Source organism: Rhinolophus sinicus, chromosome 11, assembly GCF_057876585.1.
Source record: "Rhinolophus sinicus isolate RSI-liver-muscle chromosome 11, RSI-T2T, whole genome shotgun sequence".
NCBI lineage: Eukaryota > Metazoa > Chordata > Mammalia > Chiroptera > Rhinolophidae > Rhinolophus > Rhinolophus sinicus.
The window spans coordinates 4,200,631-4,227,629 of record NC_142511.1 but is presented as its reverse complement, the minus strand read 5'-3'; the positions used below and the strand labels follow the sequence as shown (position 1 = coordinate 4,227,629).

The window sequence follows — 26,999 nt, the reverse complement described above, 5'->3', positions numbered from 1 at the left end:
TTTTTATAATTGTATTTTATAAAGTCATACATATTCTTTAGTCATTCTCCTACTGATGATCATTAGATTGTTTCCAAAATTTTCAGTAGGAAATATTGCTTCAGTGAACATCTTTGTACATATTTTCTTATTTTAGGATGTATACATAAAAACAAATATCATGCAGAAATGCAGGTCATAATAGCTTAAGGGATATTGCTGAATTGCCCTCTGAATGGTTGTGCCACCCTATCATTATGCCAGTAGAATATGAACACTATCAAACCTAAAAATTTTTACCATTATGTTGTTGGTAATAAATGATATCTTTGTTTTAAGTTGCATTTCCCTGATTTTTAATGAATTTGATCTTTTCAAATGTTACCAGACTTTTAGAATTCCTACCCTGTGAAATTTGTATTCATGTCTCAAGTATTTATATATATGAGTATACGTATGTTTATATATGAATATATGTCCTTTTTCATTTATATATATATAAATTAGTACATACATTTATATATATCATTATATCCTTTTTCTCTTATATACTTAGAAATAGTTTCTCTCAGTTACTTGTCTGTTTTTATATGATATATCTTTTCTATCCCTTTATTTTCATCTTATTTGTATCTTTGAATCTAAAATGTTTCTGTTGTAGAAAGCATATAGTTGGATAATGTTTGTTTTTAATTTATACTGCCAATCTCTGCCTTTTGATTGGAGTGTTTAGTCTATTTATCATTAATACAATTACTTATAAATTAGGATTATCATCTAACATTTTGTATTTGTTTTCCGTATATTTTTAATCTTTTTTTAGTTCCTCTGTTCCTCCATTACTGCCTTCTTTTATGTTAAATAGATATTTTCTAGTATACCATTTTAATCCTCTTGGTGTTCTTTTACTATGTTTTCCCAAATAATTTTCTTAGTGCTTGCTCTGGGATTAAAGTTACAGTATTAAATTAAAATACTTTAGTTCAAATTAGTGCCAACTTAATTTTAACAGTGTATAAATTTGCTCCAATATAACTCTATTCCCTCCCCACTATCATAGTCATACAAATTACATCTTTATGCATTATCAACCCATCAGCACAGTACTATACTTATTGATATGTGCATTTGTAATCACATAGAAGAAAAGAATATAATCAGAAATATGTTTATACTGCCTTTTATATTTATCAACATAGCTATCTGTATTAGTGCTCTTTATTTCTCTTTGTTGATTTAAGTTACCCTCTAATGTCCTTTCATTTCAGCCTGAAGAACTCCCTTTAGTATTTTTTATAGGGAAGGTCTACTATCAACAAATTCTCTAAGTTTTTGTTTACCCCTGAATGATTTAATTTTTCCTTGGTGTTTGAAGGATAGTTTTGCTGGATATAAAATTATTAGTTGATAGTCCTTTTCTCTTAGCACTTTGAATATGTCATCCCACTACCTTCATGTTTCCATGGTTTCTAGTGTGAAATCAGCTGTTAATCTTACTGAGGATCCTGTGTACATGTTGAGTTGATTTTTCTCTTGCTGCTTTCAATATTTTCTTTGCCTTTGGTTTTTGCCAGTTTGACTATGATGTGTTTAGGTGTTGCTATCTTTGAGTTTTTCTTGCTTGGAGTTTGTGGAGCTTCTTGGCAGATTAATGTTTTTCATCAAACTTGGTAAGATTTGGGGTATTCTTTTAAGTATTCATTTTGCTCTTTTCTTGTCTCTCCCCTTGAGATCCCCATTATGTTTATATTAGTATGCTTGTTGGTGTCCCCTAGGTCTTTGAGGCTCTGCTTATTTATGTTTCATTCTTTTTTCTATTTATTACTCAAACTCAATCATTTTAATTGACCTGTCTTTACATTTGTTTATTCTTTCTTTTTTCTAGTTCACATCTGCTGTTAAGATTTCTAATGAATTTTTCATGTCAAATGTCGTACAAATATTTTGCAATTGCAGAATTTCCACTTGGTTTATTTTTAAAATAATTTGTGTCTCTTTATGGTATTCTTTATTTGGTGAGACATCATTCTCCTACCTTCTCATACTTTTCTTTAATTCTTTCAATATGTTTCCCTTTAGTTCTTTGAGTATATTTATAATAGCTGATTTAAAATTTTGTCTCACAAGTGTAATGTCTGAGCTTCCTCATGGACAGTTTCTATTGACTGCTGTATTTCCTGATTATGGGACATACTGTCCTGTTTCTTTGCATATCTAGCATTTGTTTTTTACTGTTGTTGAAATAATATTGTGGAAACTTTGAAAATCTGATTCCCTCTCTCCCCTAGGGCTTGTTATTTTTGCTGTTTGTTTGTTTAATGAGTTTCCTAGATTATAATTCTATATCCAGCAATCTATATCCAGTGGCTTCTTTGTACAGCCACTGAAGCCTCTGCTCTGTGAGTTTAGTGGTAGCTAATGATTGGATAGAGACTTCCTTAAATGTCTGGCACTAAAGGTCCCGACTTTTGCTCAGGGGCTGTGTGTGTGTGTGTGTGTGTGTGTGTGTTGGGGAACATCTTCAGTGCTCAAGCAGGTCATTTACAACCCTTAGCCTTCACTTCCTGCTTGTACATTGCCTCAAGGTTAGCCAGAGATGAGAGATTAGGTCCTTCATTGGCCTTTTTTCTCTGGCATGTGCACATCCCTGCACACGTGCATGGCCTTCTATATTCCCAGGAATATATAGGAGCTTTCCAAAAACCGTGTGAATATCTCATTTTCCAGTTTTTCCCTTTTTGATCAGGCTCTTATTAACTCCAACTGGCAAGGCTGCCGCATGTTACTGCAATGTGGCCACTAGTAGTTTTCAATAAATGCCCTGGGTATAAGGCTGTACAGAGCAAGCTCTGTGTCAGGTCAAGTAAAGACAAACCCTGGGAATGGAACTTTTTAGTATCCAGATAGGTCAGACAGTGAGTCTTCTGGAGTAGGGATTTTGGGGAGTACCACACTGTTCTGCCTAATTCAGTTGCTTCTAGGCTGCTGTTTTTCATGGATAGCATAGTTGTGATTTTTCTTTGATATTATTTTGTACATTTTCTTGTATATTATTTTGAGATCACTTTATCATATTCTCTAAAAAAGTCACAATGAGATTTTAATTATGATTGCATTCAACTTATAAATTGGTTTTGTATTTTGACTATCTGTAAGCTTTGTAATTTTCTTTTGGGTTTTTCTTGATAAACTCATGTACAATTTCTATGGCTGTATTTTTATTGAGCTATTTTTCTATTCTATGTAAAAGGAGAAAAATGAAACAAAATTTGGAAAATAGGTCACTAAACTTATGTGTAAATTCATGACATTATAGTACATCATTTTCCAAAGTATAGTCTAAGAAATACTATTTCCCCTTGATTTTAGTGGTGAAATGCCTTTGGTAATACTGGAATCAACAAAGTTAAACCAGATTCTTTGTTAAGTAGGACTTTTTGGAGCCTTTGCCTACCTATTGACTCCAGAAGGATTTTGGAGTCAAGCATATATTATACTAGTGCTCTGCATTGTGAAAATGAGTAACATTATGAAATGCCATTATAGGATGATTTTCAGTTTGTTGAAAAAATTTCTTATGAAATGGATTAAGCACGTGGTGAATTCTTGTTGTTTCATGATCTGAATAGCCAGAATGCTCAAATACACTGAACACTTTCATTACAATAATAAATACTGATAAAGTGGTCCATGAAGTACAATAGAGCCTGAGTGCCAATCAAAGAAAGTTGAATTATGAATTATATATAACATAGATATTTTAATTTTTTATTATTTTAAGAATTGGTAAGCCATGTAGCAGCATTAATTGAAGCCAGTCCCATTACTTTATGTTGACTTTATATGTGGTAACTCTCGTTAATCAATGTATTAATTTCACCTTTCTCAAGGTAAAAATCTAGCAGAGATGTTTATTAATCTACCCTAAAGCTAATTTTGTGAAAGATTTTTTTGTTTTATTTATGTCTGTTGGCATCAACTTAACATGATATTAAAATATTAGAGTTATTTTTCTGTATATAAATTTTATTTGGTTATTAATTTGCTTTAATGGAGCTAGCGTTAGCCTGCTAAACTGCTCATTATTTCTTTTAGAGTTCTTCTGTTTTTTTCTCTTATTCACAAGCACCTTAAATCAGATGTTAAAAAATAAAAAAAATTGGTACTGCTATAGCAGGATTACAAATGGAAATGCAGCTCAAGAAATAAATGGTCTTACTATTTTATTGTTATATTAATACTCATGTTACTTTAAATCATATTATATTTTTTCTGTTATCAGTCATAGACTTAAAACTACATCGATGAGTTTTTTAGTAAAAGTTGGATTTCAGTTTTAAAAATAGCTTTCTGTGTTGGAAAGAAGCACCCTACTTTTTTGTCCCAGTTCTATCTTAGCTTTGTTATTTATTAATAAGTAGACATTTAAAACCAATCACCAGAGGCAGGAGAATGATTATTTTTGTACCTCTCTTTTTCCTTTAGAGACTGCCCTTGGTGCATTAGCAAGAGTCCTGAGAGAAGACTGGAAGCAAAGTGTTGAGTTAGCTACAAACATCATTTACATCTTTTTTTGTTTTTCCAGGTAAGTATAAAAATTAGGAAATAAGAGTACTAGTCTATGTGTATTTCTGTCTCTGTCTGACTTTGGTTTGGGTTCTAGATTACCGGGGTGCTCAGGGTTCTGTGTGGCTGCCGGTGCTCTGCTGCTGAATTCTTACTCTGTTTCCCGTGCTCTGTCCTCTCTGTTGTTCTGTCTTCACTCAGTCTGTCCTCACCCACGCACGTACGTATGTGGGTGTGCATACACACACAGTGGGATAGTATAAGGGGCGGGTTAGAGTATGGGCTCTGGAAGGAGACTGGATTTGAGTCCAAGTCCTGCTATTTATTAGCTGTGTGACCTTGGTTCCATTACTTAGCTTCGCTGTGTCTTAGTGTTCTCATCTGTAAACTCCATAGTAATCGTAGCACCCCCTTCAGATAGTTTTTAGAATAAAGCCTGACCCAGAGTAAGTGCTGGTAAATGTTATTGTTTCATACAGATGTGTGTGTGTGCAAATACATACCTGTTATGCATCCATCTATATTATTTTACACATATATTCTTCAGAAAGATGTTTATTGAGACATTGTGAAAAGTTTTTAACCAGTTCCTAGAGATTTGCTTGCCTCTATTCTAAAAATGTATCAGCATTAGCAAATAAAAATTTACTGAATAAATACTTGGGTAAATGAATTGTCTAGGAAACATGCAAAACCTGATTGCTAATACTTTACTAGTTTATTCTCTGGTATCAGTTTTATTCAATAACAGTATTGTTATATTATTAGTTTTGTTAGATGGTAGTCTGAAAATTTATTTTGAGAATATCTGAGAAGTGAAAATGGTGGTTAAATAAAAATAATATGTTTTATTTAATTTCTAACTTAAAAATAATTTCATTTTTAAGTCTTCTTAGTTTGCTGTGGGTGTATTCATTTATTGAAATATATCAAATTTTCTACATTGTTTGTACCAGTGTTTACCCAAAACAAATTTCCTGAACCCACAAAATGTGTTCCTTTAAATGCATACTAAAATCTCTTCTTTAAAGCTTCTCTCAGTTTCATGGACTTATCACTCACTATAAAATTGGAGCTCTCTGTATGAATATTATTGATCATGAATTAAAAAGACATGAGCTTTGGCAAGAAGAACTTTCTAAGAAGAAGAAAGCTGATATCCTTTTAGAATGGCATTTCGTCCCACTGTGTGTGCTATAAGCTTCTGACATCTAGATTGGTATTGCCCTAAACTAGATGGACAACTCAGAAATCTTGGAGATTTTAGATTATTTCTGGAGTCCCAAGTCTCCTGAATGTACCTAAATTCATTTAAACTGGAGGGGTGCGGAGAGGACCATGAATGCGACTTTTAGCAACCATTAATTTATATATTGTGATTGATGACAAGAACTGATATTTTAGGACATACCTTATTCTTGTAAATATCAGACACCATTGGTTGTAAGATGCACCATTATTTATGAACCACTAATAAAGAAAAAGAATGCTTCCAATTAAACAATATCACATCATGGATTATAAGACACATCTAAATTCTGGTGATGTTACGATGTGGGAAAATGTTTCTTAGAATCAATGGATTACAATAATTATAGGAATATAAAAATGACCTATCAGAATTCTGGCCATTTCTCCTAAAATATTACTATTTTATTAAGTCTTAAGTCTCCTTGTGTTTTGATGGAAGTGGCATTCAATAAGGGGTTGTTTTTAAATTCTTGGGGATCCTGAGGTATTAATAATTGTTTATTTCTGTCCAGGGGACTGTGGGGTCCATAGGATGTAATTTTTAAATTTTGTTTACCTCTAACTTTGGATTATTTCTCTTTTGGCATCTAGTCTGAAATGGGTACTAAAAAGCTTTATACCCTAATCCATGTCCTTTGAATATTCTGGGCATCTGTCTGAAGTGGAAGCCAATATTCTTATTAACTAAGAATTAATTAATTATTGCTAAGGCAATAATTTTCTTGGTACGTGGACCCACTTGATAATCTGTTGAAAATTAAGAGACTTGTGCACATACATAAAATATTTGCATATGATTTCTGGGGATTCGAGAATTTTGTGAAGCCCAAACATGTGTTTACCCAAGGACTCCAAGCACATATTTGAACCCTTGGATAAGAAGTCCTGTTATACCACAATTAATTGTGCAGAAAATAATGTTTTAGTTAAACTGTTGGTTAGAGAAAATAACTAAATAACTTTGCACATAAAATTTACTAGTGCTGTTCTTCATAGTATTTTTCAGTAGGTTTTCTTTGTTTCAATGAGTATGGATGATCCTTAACTTGTTTACTTGATGAAGACCCTGAAAACCAAACCTTGAGAAAAGATTATGAAAAAACATTTAAAAAATACCAGGGCCTTGTGATAAAACAGGAACAGCTCTTACGAGGTATGACTTCTTAATCAATGAGAAAAGCAGCAAAGTGCTTATTGTACATTTAGTTTGTTCCTTTTTTTTTTGGTCTGATTAGTAAAGCTAATACCAGAATAGTTGAAAGTTTTGTAAATTTAAATATGCTACCAATTTTTCTGTCTTTAGCATGAGTAATAATGTTTTAAATTTCACTCTACTATTTTCCACCAAAAGGCTCCTAAATGTATATATATTTGTTATTTATTAACTCAGCGGTAATATTTTTAATCCAATGTGTGACCTTTTCAATAATAAGAATCATATCTCTCAAACCCTAATATACTTATATAGTGAATGATTTTGTTGCTTCCCTAGGAAATTGATGTAAAATTTTTCAAAATATTTCTCGTTTAGTAAAAAGTAGTTTCTTCTTTGAAGGGTTTATTGAGAAATTTACATGTTCACTAGTATGGTTTCTCAGTCATTCATAAGATGTAAAATCTTACGGTTAGTGAGAATGATGTGGGGCTTTGAAATGTACGTTCAATTCCTGCTTTGTAGCTATTGAATTTTTTCCAACTTGATTGAAATATAATTAACATATAACATAGTGTATGTTTAAGGTATACAGTAGGATAATTTGTTACATGTATATATTACAAAATTTTGTCACAATAAGGTTAGTTAACACATCCTTCACCTCAGTTAATTACCACTTTGCTGCTGTTATGGTGAGAACATTTAAGTTCTACTCTTATAGCAACATTCAAGTATGCAATACAGCATTGTTAACTAAAGTCGCCATCTTATAACTTAAAGTTTATGCCCTTTGACCAGTCTCTCCCTATTTCCGCCACAATCCAGCCCCTGGTAATCATCAATCTACTCTATTTGTGAGGGTTCAACTATTTTAGATTCCACATGTAAATCAGAATGTACAATATATCTTCTCTGACTTATTTCCCTTAGCATAATGCCCTCAAGGTCCATCTATGTTGTCACAAATGGCAGAATATCTTTATTTATGGATTAATAATATTCTATCGTGTAAATATATACATACATATTTATATACCACATTGTTTTTATCCACTTATCCAGCAATGAACACTTACGTTGCTTCCATGTCTTGGCTATTGTGAATAATAGGAGTGAGCGTGGGAATGCAAATATCTCTTTGAGATCATTATTTCATTTTCTTTGGATACCTACCCAGAAGTGGGGTTACTGTAAAATTTGTATAATACTTCTTTCCTCATAAAATTGTCTTAAAATTAAAATGGGTTACTAGTTATATATCAACTAGTACAGTGCCTGGCATACAATAGGTACTTAATTAGTGTGAATTGCCTTTCCACCTCAAATGTTTGTTAAATAAATTAAATAATTATGTGTGTATATACATATATATGTAACTATATATAGACATATGCAATATATATATATGTATATATGGTGTGTGTGTGTGTGTGTATTTCTATTCACACAGATTTAGAGATGGTTTGTAAGAATACATGAAATAAAATACTAAAATAATGAATAAAATCAAGGCCATATGAGAGCAAAGAGATTATGTTGACCATAATAGCCTATGTAATTCTGACAGAAATCTTTCAAGTCTTAACTCTGAAGCTTTCTGTCAGGCAAAGCAAAATGTAAAACATTACCTTTTTACGTAATTCTCATTGTAAAAAGGAAACAATTGTATGAGTTATGAGAACCTAATTATTTTTATTATGGTATCTGAAAAAAATTTTACTTAGAACCAGTAGACAGTGAGCTCACCGTTGTCTAGTGTGACAACCATATTACTGAATTTCATGGGCCATTTCCTGTAGTGACTCTCAGAAATCAGTCTGAAAATGAAAAATTTTGTGCCTTCAAATTCAGCTCTAGCTGTACTATACATTTAGGATTAGCGCCCTTTTTAGCATAGTAGCCCCTAGTTGTTGAAGTTTTACCTTGTTTTCTATATGTATAAAATTATTTTTCCTCATCTCGCTGTTTTATTATTTGCTGACATATAATTAATTGCCATTTGATTACTCTTAAGCTCTGAGCTCCAGAAGGGTAGGTATCATTGTCTTATTTTGGTTATTGTGTCCTTCTTAGTATCATAAGAATATTATTTTATACATATTATGTGTTTTATTTTATATGTCATGTCACTCAATAGCAATAAATGTTTTCTAATGAATGAATGAATAACCAGTTAAAAATTTCAAAGTAACATATTTTCTAAGAACTACAGCTGTTACTTTGGGGACTAGGAATGATTTATTAAATTCTTGATTCAGCACGCCAGTCGTTTGCTTCTCATCTCTTTGACTCTTCTAGTTGCCCTCTACTTGCTTCTGAATCTTGCTGAGGACACGCGCACCGAGCTGAAGATGAGGAACAAGAACATTGTGCACATGCTGGTGAAGGCTCTGGATCGGGACAACTTTGAGCTGCTGATTCTTGTTGTGTCATTCTTGAAGAAACTCAGCATTTTTATGGAGAATAAAAATGATATGGTAACTTACATTGAAACAGTCCGTGTTTGCCATTTTCAAGTTAGACTATTTTGAGAATAAGTAATCACATTATTCCCCTACTGAGATAATTCTGAATGGGAATTTTACAATAGCTATAACTCCCTTCATTGGTTTCATTAGGAAATACAGTATGCCATATTAGTTAATACTCCACACAATGGAGGCTTTATGGATAAAAATTTTTTCCTAATATTGTATAGGATGAACCGTTTCATAGTCAACATGATATATAGGAAGTAATTTAAACTTAAGATTGTGCTTCAGCGTCATCTGGCTTTATATTTTCCCCTAAAGTATTTTTATATCTGCGTTTCTGATACTAGTGTGTGGAATTACAGTTCGGCCCAATCTCTTCTTTCTCACCTACCATTCATTCCAGTTGGGAGCCACAACCTGTTGATTCTGCTTAAGTATCCCTCTTTCTCTTCCCCATGCCATTGTATCAGTTCATGCCCTCTTCATTTATACTCTCTTCACCTCTCATTTGAATTATCACAGCAGGCTCCTGTTTGCGTCTTAGATAGTGTTGGTGCTGTGGTCTGTGAGACATACAAGGTGATCGTATATTATTTCTCCTTCTGAGAAAGATACATAGTATAGAAATATATAGCGACAGAATAAAAATTACCTGCCCTTCCTATGTCATTAAAAAGTCTTTGCTAAAACAGTGTTATGTTTTTAATAGATCATACATTAACCCTACCTTGTTTTCAAATATTTAAGTTGTTTATAACTCTAGCTATTATAATTAGCACTTCAGTGGGCACATTTGTTACATGCATCTTTGCCTATATTTCTGATTATTTTCTTAGGATAGATTCCTAGAAGTGGAATTATTGGGTCGTTGGTTTTAACTCCACTGAAGACCATTTTAGAGCTATATGCTAATACAAGTTATTATGTGACTATGTATTATTGGTGTAAGTGGAGTCTCCTTCAGAGTCTAAATATATAGTATTTCTTCCTACTCTTTTTTTCTTCTTTTAAAATCAAATGAGCTAAGAAGTCGCTTATGTTTATTAAATGACACAGCGTGCTCTTTGAAACCTAAGACTGATTTATCAGCTTTAATAAATGCTTTGATTCTGATACTTGAAATACATGAAATTTTATTTTACCCACAGATATTTAGTATCTGTCATCATTATTATTAGTATATAATTATTGATGATCACTGCATGCTTAACTTTAAGATTGAATTTACTTAAGGGAGATTAATCAAAAACATGTTTTTTTTTAATTTATTGACCTTATATTTAAGAAAAATATGATGACATGGTGATATATATACTCCTGAGTGATCAGAGTGTCGCTAAATACTTGCTTCCCCTTGCTATAAGTTGAAGTATATTCTTCATTTATGTGTTTAGATTAAGTTCACCTTTAGTAGGTTCACAAAATTCAAATTGATTTGTCATCGGCATGTGTCTACTATGTATTGATTAGATTTGTATTCAGGTAATATACTTCTTATGTGTTTATTCTATCAAAAACGATCTCAAGAATATTATTGGAAAGTAAGTTGTCTCATCAAACCTCATTTTTTAAATTATTTATTTATTTTTTAAATTAAAATTTATTGGGGTGACAATAGTCAACAAAATTACATAGGTTTCAAGTGTACCATTTGTATAATACATCATCTATATATTGCATTATATGTTCACCACACAGAGTCAGTTCCCCTTCCGTCACAATATGTTTGACCCCCTTTACCCTCTTCTACCATCACCCCTACCCCGTTACTCATTTTTTATTGAGGAGGAAAACCCGAGATTCAGAGAAGGTAATACATCCAAGGTCATAAGAATGATTTGATTGGACATATTTTTACTGTAGATGGTATGCATTTCATCTTTTATTATGGAAGAAATGCATTTTTTTAAACGGAATTGTATAGAATCAGGATTTTTGCAGCTTGACTGGACCTTACATCCATGTTTAGATTTAGTGAATTACCTCCTAATTTTGCAAATGAAGTAGCAAAATTCAGAGAGGTTAAATAGTTTGCTCAAAGAAAAATCGCCAGGTATTATGCTTCCTACTTACTCTCTGCCCACAGGACAAAATTTTTTTTGTCTTTGTGTTGTTTTTTTAAAAAAAATTTTGCCAAGATTAAGTATAAGCAATTTTTTAAATGACTGCCAAAAACACTGAAAAATAATTACTTAAAGGCTGAAATAAATTTACTGATAGATTGTCGATAAACTTTACATAGAGTATTTAATAAAAGTATTAATTAACTATAAATTCCATTTTATAGGTGTAGAATTAAGAGGGCATTGCATGTTGAGACAATTACTAAATTTAGCTTTTGGGATTGGGCTTTTATCAGCCTGAAAGACATGATTAGAAGGCTGTGTCTAGTGTTTAACTATCTGATTGCACTACATGGCAGTTTTACAATCCATTCTCTGCAGTGGAAATACATATTAATAAAAAAACTCTCCAGGTTACTATATTATTAAGTTTTCTATATCACCAGTGTGTACTATAGCTATTTCAAAAGAAAAATATTGCTTAATATAATTAGTTACAGATGAAGCCTGTGGCAATTTTATTTATAAGGGGTAGAGGGGAGGGATGGTTGATGTATTTGTGAGGTTGTATTATTTATTTAAATAATGTGTTCATTTTACTGTTGATATGAACTAATACTGACCTTGCTTTTTAGAGTTATATATTTTAAAGGAAATTTATTTTACTTAAAAAATCTTTTAATTAATGATTTAAATTGTTTTTTATATTTCTTAATACAATATAACAAAAGGGAAATAAGTCATATTAGAATATGATTTTAAGAGTAACAACACAGGATATATCTTCCTTGGATTGCTTATTTTCTCATTATTAAATTTTGAGAATTCTTTTTATATTTTGAATGTGTCTTTGCAAATATGTTCTCCTTTTCTGTGGCTTGTCTTTTCATTCTCTTATGAAGAGTACAAAGTTTTAATTGTTATGAAGTCCAGTATATCAAATAATTTTTTAATGGATTATATTTTGGTGTTGTATTTAAGAAATCTTTGCCTAACTTAAGTCACAAAGATTTCTTCCTCTGTTTTCTTCAAGAAGTTTTTCATAGGGTTTGTGTTGTTGCTGTTTTTGTTTTAGTCTGTGATCCATCCATTTTTCAGTTAATTTTGTATACAGTGCAATGTCTGGATTAAGATTCATGTTTTGATATGGATCTCCAGTTGTTCCAGCACTGTTTGTTGAAAGGACTATTCTTTCTCCACTGAATTGCCTTTGCACCATATTGAAATTGCCTTTGCACCTTTGTTGAAAATCAGTTCGCTATATCTGTGTGGTTCTATTTTTGGACTCTCTCTCTTCTATGCCATTGATGCATGTGTGTATTCTTTCACCAATACATCCTTGTCTTGATTACTGTAGCTTTAATAGTAAGTTTTGAAATCAGGTAGTGTAAGGCCTCAAATGTTGTCTTTTTCAGAATTATTATGGTTATTTCAAATTCTTTAGCTTTCCATACCCATTTAGGATCAACCAGTCTATTTCTTTAAAAGACAAATCCTGGAATCTTAACTGGGATTGCATTGAGTCTATTGGCAGTATTCAGTATATTAACCATATCGGATTTCCCAATCCATGAACATGGTATAGCTTTTCCATTTATTTAAGTCTTTCTTGATTTCTTCCATCATTTTGTAGTTTTTAGCATGCATATTTTGCACATATTTTGTTAGATTTATACCAAAGCATTTTACCATTATAAATTGTACTTTAAAAAAAAGAAATTATCAGTTTCCCATTGTTAATTTTCTTATTGAAATATAATTAATATACTATTAGTTTCAGGTGTACATCATCATAGAAATTCGATATTTATATACATTACAAAATGATGTAGTTTAATGGATTATATTTTGGTGTTGTATTTAAGAAATCTTTGCCTAACTTAAGTCACAAAGATAATCCACAAAACTACAGTAAGTCTAGTTACTATCAGTTGTGATTGATAGTATATAGAAATACAGTTGATTTTTGTATATTGACCTTGTGTCTTGTAACCTTGCTAAATTAACTTTTTAGTTGTAGTGGCTCTTTGTAGATTCTTGGGGATTTTCTAAGTAGACAATTATGCCATCTGTAAATAGAAAGTTTTATTTCTTTCATTCTGACTTGCATGCCTTTTTTCTTTCTCTGTACTGGAGAGGGGCTCTTTAGTATGATGGAATACTATGAGTAGGCTTTCCTGCCTTGTTACTGATCTTTGGAGTAAACCAATGTTTTTTACTATTAAATATAATGTTATCTAGGTTTTTTTGTAGAACTCTATCAGTTTAAGTTCTATTCTGCTTTGAGTTTGCTGTGAGTTTTTACTATGACTGGATATTGGATTTTGTCAACTGCCTTTTCAGCACTGATTGAGATGATCACATGATTTTTCTTTAGACTGTTGATATAGGGATTGCATTGATTGACTTTCATGTTAAGTCACTTGTATTTAGGGGCTAAACACCACTTGATCATGATGTATTACCTTTTTATATATTGCTATATTTGATTAGGTAATATATTGTTGAGTATTTTTGTACCTATGTTTATGAGGGATTACTAATTTAGTAGTCTTATTATGTCTTGGTCTGGTTTTGGTATTAAGGTAATTGTGGCCTCATAAAAGGAGTTGGAAAGCATTTTCTCTTCAATTTTTTCTGGAAGAGTTTGTGTAGAATTGGTATTTGTACCTAAATGTATAATAGAACTTACCAGTGAACAAGTCACCTGGTCCTGGAGTTTTCATTCTTTGAATTTCTTAAATACCTGTAAGACTATGTAGGTTAATCTATTTCTTTTTGAGGGGTAGATTTGTAGTTTGTGTCTTTCAAGGAATTCATCCATTTCATCTATGTTATCAAACATATGGGCATACAGTTTTTCATACTTTTTTTCTTATGTGTTTAAATTCCAAAGATCTGAAGCAATTTTTCCTGTTTCATTATTGAAATTAGTAATTTGTTATCTCTCTCTTTTTTAATAGTTTAGTGGTTTATCAATATTATTGGTATTTTCGAAGAACCAGCTTGTGGTTTCATGTTTGATTTTTGGAAGATATTTTCACTGAATATAGAATTCTAGGTTGATATACTTCGTTTAACTTCTGTTTATCGGGAGATTCATTTTCCTCAGAGAAGCCTTCCTTGAAAACTCCTTACACTAAGATTATGTCAGGTCCAGTCCTTATAGTCTCTCTGGTACTTCATACTGAGGCCATACACACCGAGGCCCTTGCAGTTCCCCAAACAGACCCTTTTATGCCAAGGTGCCCATCCACTGGCTTTTCCTTCCACCTGATCGCCACTGCCTTTCTCAACCAGAGAGCACGTTACCACACATTTCTAAGAACTTCGTTTCTGATTGGAAGTCTTTGCAGTTCTATGTAGCTTAGTGTTTCCTTCTGTGTTGCTTCCAGAGCACTTTGTGCATTCCATTTTTATCACGTTGTATTTTAGTCATTTGTTCCATTTGTCCGCTTTTTAGACTGGAACCCTTGAAGGCCAAGACTCTTGTTTGCTCTAGCACAGGGCCTGGCACTTAGTAGCTGGTGTTAATAATGTGTTTCTAGAACCCAATGTAATTTGTTTTCCGGTTGATACTATTAAGTTAGGGAAGGGAGGGATGATGTGGGAATATATGTTTTCTCCTCAAAAGTTTGATTTCAGAGAAGAGTATAGATAGATTAAAATGACAGCATATTAATTAACCCATAATTACTTACAAAATAGATATCCCTTAGGGTAAAGACAATGAAAAATAATTATTTGTAATCTTTTGTACCTCACTGCATTTGTATTATTATTTTACTTAGGTGGAGATGGATATTGTTGAAAAACTGGTAAAAATGATACCTTGTGAACATGAAGATCTGCTGAATATCACTCTCCGACTTTTACTGAACCTGTCCTTTGACACAGGACTAAGGAACAAGATGGTCCAGGTGGGACTGCTCCCCAAACTCACTGCGCTTCTAGGTATGCTTTTTGAAAATTCATGCCAGTGATGCTTGGGATTTCCAGCATCATTGGAAAATTAAGGTCTGTGTTGAAAAGTTGGCTGAACGAAAATGAGGCCGTATATGTTCTTTGATTGGGAACTTAAAAATAAGCAGAATGGATGAAAAATGACATGTGCTGGATTGCCCTGGTGCTGTAGCTTGCAGAGGAGTGGAGGCTGTTAACTCGGACGTACTTCGTTTGCCCAAGTGAAAGTGAAACAAAAGCGCGTCTGTAAAAGTGCTGCCAGGGAAGCGAGAAGGAAAAACTATTTTCTCGTCAGCGCGTTTTTAAAAGCACATATCAGTTATGTTTTTATATGCTGCCATACTTTTAAAATACTGCTGACAGCTACACGAATTTGGGGAGCCTTTTCATCATTAAGTGAAAAGAGGCGTTTTTTTAAATATAGCATGAGTTAGAAAATACTGTATTGGAGGATTCAGTTTATAATTATTTTCTTTTCGCTGATATCAAGTTATCTATATAGCAAGGATGGATTCAGGTGTTAACTCTTCTGTGCTCACACATCATACCTCTTAGCAGAGTATTAATTGCCCTGTGTGATGTGTTCCTCGTCTGTGTTTCCATTGACCTGCCCCTCATCATACACTTTATACCATATCCACACTGAGCCCCGTACCGTTCCCTAAACAAGCGCTCTGCTGCCTGAGTGCCTGTCTTAACTCATCATTGAAGACTCTGTGCCTTTGTTTACAGTACAGCAATTTAATTCTTGTTGTGTAGCTTTCTCCACATAGTGAAACATTTTGTAACAGTTACTAGTAGTAGTGGAACATTTAAAGTTCAGCTTATTCTTTGCTATCTAATGTCTATGAATCTAGCCTCTCGTTGACATCATCATTATTTTCTTTGTAATGCTAGTAGTAACATTTATTGAACATTTACTATGCCAGTCATTTTGCTATGAGCTTTAATTACATTATGTCGTGGAATCCCCATCTGAGGTATTTACTCATGATTATATAGCTGATAAAAGGCAGAGCTCAAATTCAAACTCAGCCGTATGTGCTGCCAAAGTTGGATTTATTAACTACTATACCGTAGTAAACCTACTATGTAGAGTTAATTAAGTTGGCTAGGCAGAGCTAGAACTAAAAAAATCCAATTCTCTAAGTCCCCTTAAAAAGTAAGGTTAAGTTATTTATTACTCTTTTCTCAGAATAGGAAAACCATTAGTCTGTCAGTCAGTCCAAGAACATTTTACTAATTGGCCAGTCAACCAATATTGCACCGGACTTTTATTACACATTTGAGAAAAACTCTATTGAGGAATAGTTTCAAAAATTGCTTTTGGGGAACCAATTTAGTGAGGAAACAGAAAAACTTTAAAAGTAAAATTGATGGTCCTTGAATTTAATTCAGGTGACTCTTCATCTACGATAAATCTAGCAGAATTAGGTATCAATCATCAGGTCAGAGTCTCAGTGTATGAAGATGGGTAAGTTGTAGTCCTTGTTCTGAAGGAATTCGTGGTCTACTTGGTCTGGTCGGTATCCAGTCACCTACTTTTATGAAACATGATTTAAGAGAGATTTGGGGGAAATTGCTCACAGGATACCCAGTTCATATTTTGTTAACAAATAGAATTTGGGGATATAAGATGTAATATTCACTACATAAGCAATTTTATCTCTTCTAGAGCTCAATTTCTAAAGTCAGACTGTCTTATTAGAAAATTGTGCCTCTGTTTACTTCTAACCATGTCACATTGGGCAAACTGTCATCCAAACACTGATTCAGATTCCTCATCTCTAAAATGGAGATTATAATTAAGACCAATTTAAGATTCTTTTGAGGATTCGACAAGGTATTGCATGCAAAGTGCTTAGAACCGTATATGACACATCGTATTTTCTTAATAAATGTTAGCTATTTTTCTTATCAACATTATTATCATCATTATTTGATGTAAAATGGACATTCTGTGAGTGTTGCTGACTTATCTTTCTCTGAGTACAGCTACTCTTCTCATATATATATTAGATCTTCATTGACAAACTAGGCAGCTTATATATTTTTACTTCCCTGTGATATGTGTGCAGTTTAATTGAATTTAATTCAGTAAAATGTTGAAGACGGATAGAGGCTATAGAAAGTATTCAGATAAAGTGACCGACATTACCTAAGGCGTAGAGGGCTCTCGGTCAGTATGAGGAACAACAAGTAAGAAAATAATAGGAAATAACTTTGAAAAAATGGGTTGTATGCTGTTACATGGAATTATGCCATTTAAATCTATATATTTAGATATATTTAAGAAGATTTTTTAATCTAGATGATGGTAGGAATCATTAAAGGTTAAAGCTAGTTGGGTCATAAGCACAGTACTCCCCTATGGAAATTAATCTGACATCATTCTATTGGATGTACTAGAACTAGAGTCTAAAGATGAGAGGAATAACCCGTTGTAGTAGCAAGACAAAAGTAAAGAAATCCTCAGTTAGGAAAGAAGTAGTATGTCAGGTATGAGGCGGAAGGAAAGGGCAAAAGAGATATACCACAGGTAGACTTCATGTTACTGTTTGGGTGTGGGTAACGCTAGAGAAAGAATTCGTAAAACTCAGTGGCTGTGAGCTTGCTAGTGCCTGGAACGGACATAGAGCATCGTGAAGGAAGTAGTTGGAGGGAGTCAGTGGTAGATTTCATTGCGACACGTTGGAGACAGCATCTTAGACGAAGATGTTCAGTGAAGGAGAGTTAAGGGTTACAGAAGAGAATCTTGTTTAATAGATGAATACAAATGGACAGAGGGAACTACTAAAGGAGATAAAACAGAAATATGGTTTTCAGCAAATATGTGAAAAAGACAGCATTAGGCTGTTGTTGAGAAGCAGTGATGATATTGGAATCTTCATGCAGTAGAGACACGAGGAAGCTTTGAGTAGGAAGCGCTGCTCAGAACTTTTTTTACCTCCTTTTGAATCATTCTTTCGAAGTATTGCTTCATTTTCTTTGAAATATTATGAATTCAGGGAATCAAATTTTACTACACTAGAGAGAGTAGAAAGCTGGTATTATTCTAACTTTACAAAGGTAAAAAGGGATGACCTTAGAAGTTTCTACCTCTGTTCTTGGCTGATCTGTCACAACTGAAAGCGAACTGATTCTGCTGAGGTGTTTATGGTTAGCTCGCCGTAGGTAACTTATCTTTCTTGGGTAGATAAAATGGATGATGGTTAAATAACATTCCTCATAAAAATAGCTACAAAAACTGTCTTGGGGAATAAATTGGAAAAAAATACAAAAAGGTGTTGTGATTTGAATAATCGGTAAAAGCAAAGAGGAAGGTGGTTACAGCTCAGTCGTTTTTGCCATGTTAGAAACCAATATTCATTTATAAACTTTTGGTAACTTTCTGTCTATCTGAGGACTGATAGGCGGGCTCTAAAATCCTTCCTGTTTAAGTAAAGATTCAGTATGTCATCCTCTTTTTTCCCCTCTTGTTGCGCACAAGTCATTGAATTTTAACTTAAGCAGTTTCTTTTTTTCAAATGTTCATAAATGTCTGTTGCTTAATAGCTTTCTTTACTTCTTCCTTTTCATTTCACCTACAAGCCATGGAAGCAATAGCAATCAATCATACATAGTAAACAAAAGAGAATCTCTAGTGATCTTCCAGGATCAAGGAAAGGGAGAAAATGTACACAGTGAAGAGAAATTAATATTTAGTAGACAATGGTGCCTTCAACCTCTATAAAGTGCTTCAAAATGGCTACAAGTTTACATCCATTATTTATTTCACATTCTTTTAATTTAATTATTTTAACAGTGCTATTATTTTGTATTCTTTTTCATTTAAATTATGGGTTTTAATAAGTTTCTGTCTGCACTTTATAAGGTGAGCCTATGGAAAAAAAACATGTTCCCAATTCCAAGTAACTGGTTCATTATGAGCTTTTGGAACCTAACCATTTTGTAAACTTTGTTTTATCATGTCCCCTTTTATCCATCACTTACTTCCCTGGAAGAACCTATCTAGTAAATCTATGAGGAGGGCAAGGCTATGATTATGGATAAACAACCCTAAGATCTTCGTAGCTCCCAGTTTATATCCATTATGGGTGAGTAAAAAGTGCTGAGGGCGTCAGCCAGGGACACAGGCTGATAAAGCAAGAAAATGGAGAACTGCAAACTTTTCTTAAAGGCTTCCTCTCTGAGAGACAAATATTACTTTTATTTACATTTCCATGGATAAAAGCAAGCCAGATGGCCATGCTGAACTTTAAAGGGTAAGCCAATGCATGGAAGGATTAGAACTAGAACAGTGGTGACCAAGCTGCTGAATGACCCTGGAAGGTATTTTTCAATTTTTCTGAATTTTAGCTGGGTTTCCAGGATTAACTAGAATCTCTTAAAAGGTATATCCGGAGACATTATAGCAAATACTACTGTATGTACCTTGTTTCCTTGAAAATAAGACCTAGCCAGACGATCAGCTCTAATGCGTCTTTTGGAGCAAAAATTAATATAAGACCCAGTGTTATGTTATGTTATGTTATGTTATGTTATGTTATGTTATGTTATGTTATGTTATGTTATGTTATGTTATATTATATTATACCCGGTCTTATATTATAGTAAAATAAGACCAGGTCTTATATTAATTTTTGCTTTAAAAGACGCATTAGAGCTGATTGTCCGGTTAAGTCTTATTTTGGGGGAAACATGGTAGTACAGCTAGAAACTCTAGTAGCGCAGAACATGTTGATTAAAAGCTAGAATTATGGAGCCAGACTCTACGACTTTGAATATTGCCTTCATCAGTTGCTAGCTGTGTGATACTGTGCAAATTACTTAGCCCATAGGTCAGTTTTTCTCCTCTCCAGTGTGGAGGTAATAATTGTGCACATTAAAAGGGAAGGGTTACGTGAGATAATACAGTAAATGTTAGAAAGTTATACATAATGTGCAATTATTATAAAAATGTGTAGAATACAAACAATAGATATCCAGAAGTGGGTCTTTTTTGATAAGTTTCCAGGCTTATACCATTAAGAGTGTTTAATCATTTTGTATGATGGTCTTTTAAAAATTGATTACATCTTTCTTTTCATAAATATTTTTTTTTCTTAAAAATTTACCTTAATGTCATGAACGTAATTTCCATTTTTATTGAGAAGCAGTATAGCATAGTAGTTAAAACCACAGACTTTGGATCCAGAGTCCCTGGGTTCCAGTGCTGTGTAAGTATTAGCTATATTGTTTGTTATCATTGATTCAAGTTTGTAATTCTGAAGGTAATTTATTATACAAGGCTGCAAATATTACTGCGCTCAAGTATTTCCCCATGCGAAATGGCCCCCAAATGCTATGTATTTTTAATTTTTATGTGTAGTTTTTGTCTTCCCCTCTTGTTCTTGGCTGCCACTTCTCATTTCTTCTGTACCAGCAGCAATTCTATAGCAGCAATTTTCCTCTCCTCTCATGATATATTTCTAATCTCCTGTGATCTTGGAAACCGACAACTGAACTTATTTGAAGTGTATATTTTGTTAAAAATGGATTCCAAATGAATGCCCAAAGGATTCTCTTCCTAGTAATGTTTATTGCCTGGATTTTGCAACATTTCTTTTGACTGTGAGAAACCTGTTTTGCTTGGTCGTGCTCTCTGCTGTTTTCAGAGAAATTGCACTTAGTGTATAAATGATTTCCTGATAAATGATTATTAGAATGTTCATTTTTATGTAAATGTTACTTGTGTGGAAAATTAAATCATTAACTCCTAACACAATAAATAAAACTCCTCAATTGAGTGATTCAGTGATATATTTAATATAATACCTCTGATCTTTGGCCATTACAATTATATATAGAAGTTGTAGTAGGGAAGGATTATAGGGAACACAGACTTTAAAGGGATAGAAAATCATTCATCTAGAGCAAAGACTTTGAAACATCTTTTACCCCAATCTATATAGTAGGATGTATTTTACATTGCAAACGTGTGTGTGACATGTATATGTGAATGTGTGTATATCCATGTTTGTATTAATATACATTATATTTTATTTATGATATATAATTTTTGTTTAATATATGTAATTTTTAAAATGTTTAAAGAAGTATTTACCATTTCTAAGAGTAATGCATTTTATTTCCTATTTTTTTCTTTTTTTTTATTCTACTTACAACTTGCTCGTTGATTTTGTGTTCGATTGATTTTGATGGTGAGTTGAAAACCGCTGAATTAGGGGAAGTGATCAGACTTCTTTCCCTTCAAATCTTCAGAAATATTACTGTCTCTGCTAGACATTTTTTGTGTTGAATAGTTGATAATCTGAACTACTGTAGGTTATTCTTTCCCAAATACTTGGAGGGATTATATGAAATTAAATTTATTTTTGAAATAGAAAAAAACCTGTCAAATATCTAAAGGATTTGGGCTGCATTTTCTTCACTGTTGTCATGGAGAAAGAATGAAAGAGCATGTAGTAGAATATGAGTGGTCAGTTTGTTTTTCTCATTAGAAAAAAATTCATTGTTTAATAGATATCACATTGACAGATCGCTGTTTAAATTAAAGAATTACCCATTTTATATATAGAAACTACTTGGTTTTTGAAAGATGCCAGAAATGCAAAAGCACTTTTGCAGGGTTGTACATGTGGTAGAACTTTTCAGAGATGCTGTTTCAAATGGAAATGCTATCAGAATTTAAGCAGGTTTTCTTTATAATTATTCGGGGACCCCATAACTGAAAAATCTTTTTATACTTAATAATAGATTACTTTAACTAGAGTACAATGATTCATGAATCTTTCAGGTTCTAATAAAGCTGTGCTATATGAACATTTAATCCCCTTCTCCTGTATCCTGAGACATTTAACTAGTATATTGCGACCCCTGCTGTTGTGAGAATTGCTGAATAACTGAGGGAAAAATAATTTTATATATATATAAATATATATATATATATATATATTTATATATATATACACACACACATATATACATATATGTGTATATACATATATACACATATATGTATATATATTTTATATACATATATGTATATATATAAATAAATAAAATTGAGTAAGGTTTTATGATTTGAATAATTGTTAAAGGTATAGGAGAAAATGCGTTCTAGTTCAGTTCTTTTGCAATGTGAGGCTCTGAGAGAACTGTAATTCAATATTACCAAAAATTATTTTAATATTGTTTTATCATATAAAGCATTTCATTTTAGGAATTTTGAATTTAACTTTTTTCTTTGACATCAGGGACAAATAAAGAGGAATAAGAAATTTTAGAAACTGTTATTTAAATTTTTCTTTTTCCACTTGTCTTGAAATTGATGGGTTTGAATAGTTTTTATCTTTAATGCCATAGAGCATGGCGTTATCTCTCAGAAATGTTTTAAAATTTTTATTTGAGTCCATGGAAAAGCTTGTATCTAAATATCCCTTTGTTTCTCTTTTCTTAAATACCACCAAAATTACCCATTTCTTATTTCATTTTCTTATGTCATTTTCCTAAGATTTCATAAGGATAAACATATCTCTGCCTAGTTCAGTATCAATTGTACATCTTTTTAGTTTGTTTCATCCCTGTACTTGACACTTTTCTTATGCCTGATAACTTTATGTCATCATCTGGGACTCCTATCATAGCCAGGGCTTTCAGCAAACGTGATTACATGCAAATTGAATTGGACCTAGAAAGCTTGGCTTTACTTATCCAATTGTTAGACAGTTTGTTCAGGTTTCTGTGATACCGAGTTAACTTTTTTAAAGTGTTTAAAGATTTTTTTGGCTCATCTAAGAATCAGCTCGTTAAAAATATATATATACCCTTGTCGTAAGTCCTTAAGCCGTTTGACCTCGCTGTGTCTCAAGAGTGCTTCCTTATGTCAGAATATCCTGGGCTGCTATGTGGCAAGGAAATTCCTTGTCATAGTGTATTCTTCAGTTCCCTGGAGAATGCACTGGTAGTGTTTCAAAAGTAACATGAAAAACTAAATTTTCTTAGCTTTCTGTCTGCTGAACCAGGCAAATAATGTGTTTGCAGCTCTCAGTTGCTTTGGCTGGATGCTTCCTAAGCTGAGTATTGCTTGATGTGCTTGGGGATGATTAGCACAGAAAGGAGCATAAATAATACACAGTGGAAACAGATTCTTTAAAGAGCCTAGTTCATCATGACATTGGTTTGTGCATAAAGCTTAAATATCACATGACAGTATCACAGAGTGCATACTTACTGATTTTATTAAAAAACTGCCAGATTTCACAGGTGAACAGTTTTAGACAATTTTCAGGTTATTTACACTGTTTTTTTCCTCTGTGAATCATATTAATATACATTTAAATTGAGTAATTTTTAAGTTTTTATGTCAGCTTTCAGTTTTTAACTTGATTTTCAAATTTAAACTCGAAGGAACTGGCCTTATAAACTAATACAGGTCTCATCTGACATTTGTGAATTTTTGCATTTGTTAAAATAAAAATAGAATAGGCACAGCCAACCTAATAGTTGGGCAGATTAGGTGGCTACCATAAATTACAGGCAATCACCATTTTTCACAATTTCTCTGCCGTTTTGTAAGTCTTCCTTGTTTATTAAGAGGTTGTAGGAATTCAGTGGTTAGAGCATCAGTTTTCAAACTTTTGGTCTCAGGGCCCCCTTCATACTCTTAAAAATTATTGAGGACCCCCAAAGAGCTTTTGTTTATGGGGGGTTATATCTATGAATATTTATTGTACTCAAAATTAAAAGACAATTTTTAAATATTTATTCATTTTAAAATAACACACCTGCTACATGTTGATATAAATATTTTTATGAAAAGTAATTTTTTTCCAAAATAAAACTTAAAAGAATGGCATAGTTTTACATTTTACAAATCTCTTTAAAGTCAGGCCTAATAGACAACAGCTGGCTCTCATATCTCATTCAACAATCTGTGTAATATCGTATATCATGTATGTCACGTATATCATGTCATGTAGCCTCTTCAGAAAGAATGAGAGTTTAAAAAAGGAAAATCATTTAATAGTTGTGGTAAAAATAGTGTGACTTTGTGGATCCCCTTTAGGGGTCCTCAGAGCACACTTTGAAAACCAGCGAATTAGAACATTCCTTTAAAGCTTGTAATTTCCATTAAATGAAAACACTCCTGGTAGTAATAATTCACTGAGTCTCAAATTAGCTGCTGAAATCCAGATAGAAGACATATTCTATTTTGCCAAAATATATTTATATTTTTTTATAATACCTACTTTTAAAAAAAAATTTATTCAATTTATTGGGGGTGACATTAGTTAATAAAATTATATAGATTTCAAGAGTGCAATTCCATACTATATCATCTGTCTATTGCATTGTGTGCTCACCACCCAGAGTCAAATCTCCTTCTGTCACCATATCTTTGACCCCCTTTGCTCTTTCCCACCCCCCACCCCCCTTTCCCTCTGGTAACCACTATACGTTGTCTGTGTCTATGAGTTTTGGTTCGTTTGTCGTCTTGTTTGTTTGCTTGTTGCTTTCAGTTTTATATCCCACCAAAATATATTTTATTAATCCTATATTTGGGTTTCTAGGTGTGACCCAAACACTCCCATTCCCCTAGGGTAACCTTAATTTCATTTAGACATTTATTTAGTTATATTTCTTGCCTTGCTTTTTGGACATTTGAATCTTCAACCACTCACATCTTAGAATCATTTTTCACCAGTTTCTTTGGTGCTTTGTGAAGGGGTTGGGGAATGTATGACGTGGTGCAGGGTTGTGGAGATGGAAGACCCAGAGCAGAGAGGGACAGCAGCATGCAGTGTATTCTAGATAACTGACCAATCCTGGACTTTTCATGCTGCCCCGCAATTGTACTACATTTTCTTTGGTCATTCCCCCACTCTCCTAGAGGAGAGTTTCATTTCTCTCCCTTCTCATAAATCCAGCCTCATCCTCGTCCTCATCCTCATTCTCAGATCATTACCTGTTTTGCTTCCCATTGCACAGAGAATGTAGAAACTGTCAGGAGAGGATTGTCATGAGTTCCTATGGCCACACTTACTTTGCTCGTCTCCTGTTATTGCGGACGAACTTGCTCTTGCCCTTACCAGACGCCAGGACTCCCTCCTCATGCCGTTCCCTCGCACCCACTCAGGTTTCCTGCGCCAGCCGTTCTCTCTGCCCCAGTCATTGTTTTCTTCCTCCCATAGAAAATTCCCGTCGACATACAAATGTGCTATTATTTCTTCTATCTTACGTAGTAAAAATTCTTCACTCTCACTTCACTCTTTTACCTTTCAGCTGTTATCCCATTTCCTTTCTTCAAAAGAGTTGTCTTCATTTCCTGTCTCCATTTCGCTCCTCCGTTTCACGTACATTCATATCCCTTCCTGTCTGCTGTCTGCTGTCTGCTCTCCCTCTCCCTGTCTCCTGTCCCCTCTCTCTCAATTCCCTTCCTCACTCTTCTATACTTTCTTTAATCCTTTCCAATCAGGCTTTCACACCTCACCCTCTAACCCCTTCACACACACACACACACACACACACACACACCATCACACTACTCTGGTCAAAGTCCAGTGACCTCCATCTGCAGGGCTAAATCCAGCATTCATCTCACACAATCTATGAACAGCACTGGGTACAGCTCTCTCTTCCTCTTACTTTTTTCGTTGTTTTTTTAGGACACTGTGCTCTTCTGATTTTCCTCCTAAGTAACCAGCCCTCCATCGTCTCCCCTTCCGCTTCCACCTCATGTCCCCTGTGTCTAAATTAGGCTATGCACCCCACCCCACCCCACCCCCCAGCCTTAATCCTTAGACTTCTCTACCTGTACTTACTCCTTTGGTGACTTCATCCATTCCATTCAAGTATTCTGCCTTTTCTGATATAAATAAAAAGATAGATCATTTTAGCCTCTTCTCTGATTTTCTTACTCCAAACATTACCACTTGGATGCCTTATAAATATCTGAGATTTAACACATTCAAAATTAAGCTCCTGACCCCTTGCCTTGTCACCCCACCTCTATTTGCAAAGCCTTTTCCATCTCCATAAATGGCAACTTCCTCTTTCAAGTTAAAGCACCAAAGCTCGGGAGGTTTTATCCTAGATTCTTCTCTTTCCCTCCTGCCCTGTCTGCATCAATCTTTCAGGCCAGTCAGCTCTATCTTCAAAATACAGCTGCTATCACCCTGGTCCCAAACACCATCATCTATTCAAAGTGTGGCCCACAGACTAGTGCACATTCATCACGCGCTGTTACTAGTCTCTGGTGAGGAAATCCAGGAAGTGAGAATAAGCATTTAGACACCCACAGCAGGTTAATCAAATACGATTATATCTACTGACTATCATAGAAGTTTTGAACTTCTGTTTTCAGTATCTTTTGTTTAATTTTATTTTTATTATACTTCACAAAAGTGTTGGTCTTTGACACACTGGGAAGAAAAATAAAAACGTGGCCCTCTACACTGCAGATAGTTTGAGAAGCACTATTGCAATAGATGAAATGACGGATTTGGATTAGCATTCTGTTCTTCTAAGGTGTTCAAAAGTCCA

General features: G+C 33.4%; 1 protein-coding gene across 2 annotated transcripts in view; it reads left to right on the top strand.

Moving 5' to 3' along the window:
- Positions 1-26,999, top strand: part of KIFAP3 (kinesin associated protein 3) — a 113,300-nt gene that overhangs the window by 14,815 nt on the left and 71,486 nt on the right. For both annotated transcript variants that reach the window (XM_019716383.3, XM_019716384.3), the window contains exons 6-10: positions 4,465-4,564; positions 5,577-5,701; positions 6,851-6,949; positions 9,251-9,429; positions 15,281-15,443. In XM_019716383.3, coding sequence (XP_019571942.1) covers positions 4,465-4,564; positions 5,577-5,701; positions 6,851-6,949; positions 9,251-9,429; positions 15,281-15,443 — 666 coding nt within the window. The remainder of the gene's footprint in view (positions 1-4,464; positions 4,565-5,576; positions 5,702-6,850; positions 6,950-9,250; positions 9,430-15,280; positions 15,444-26,999) is intronic.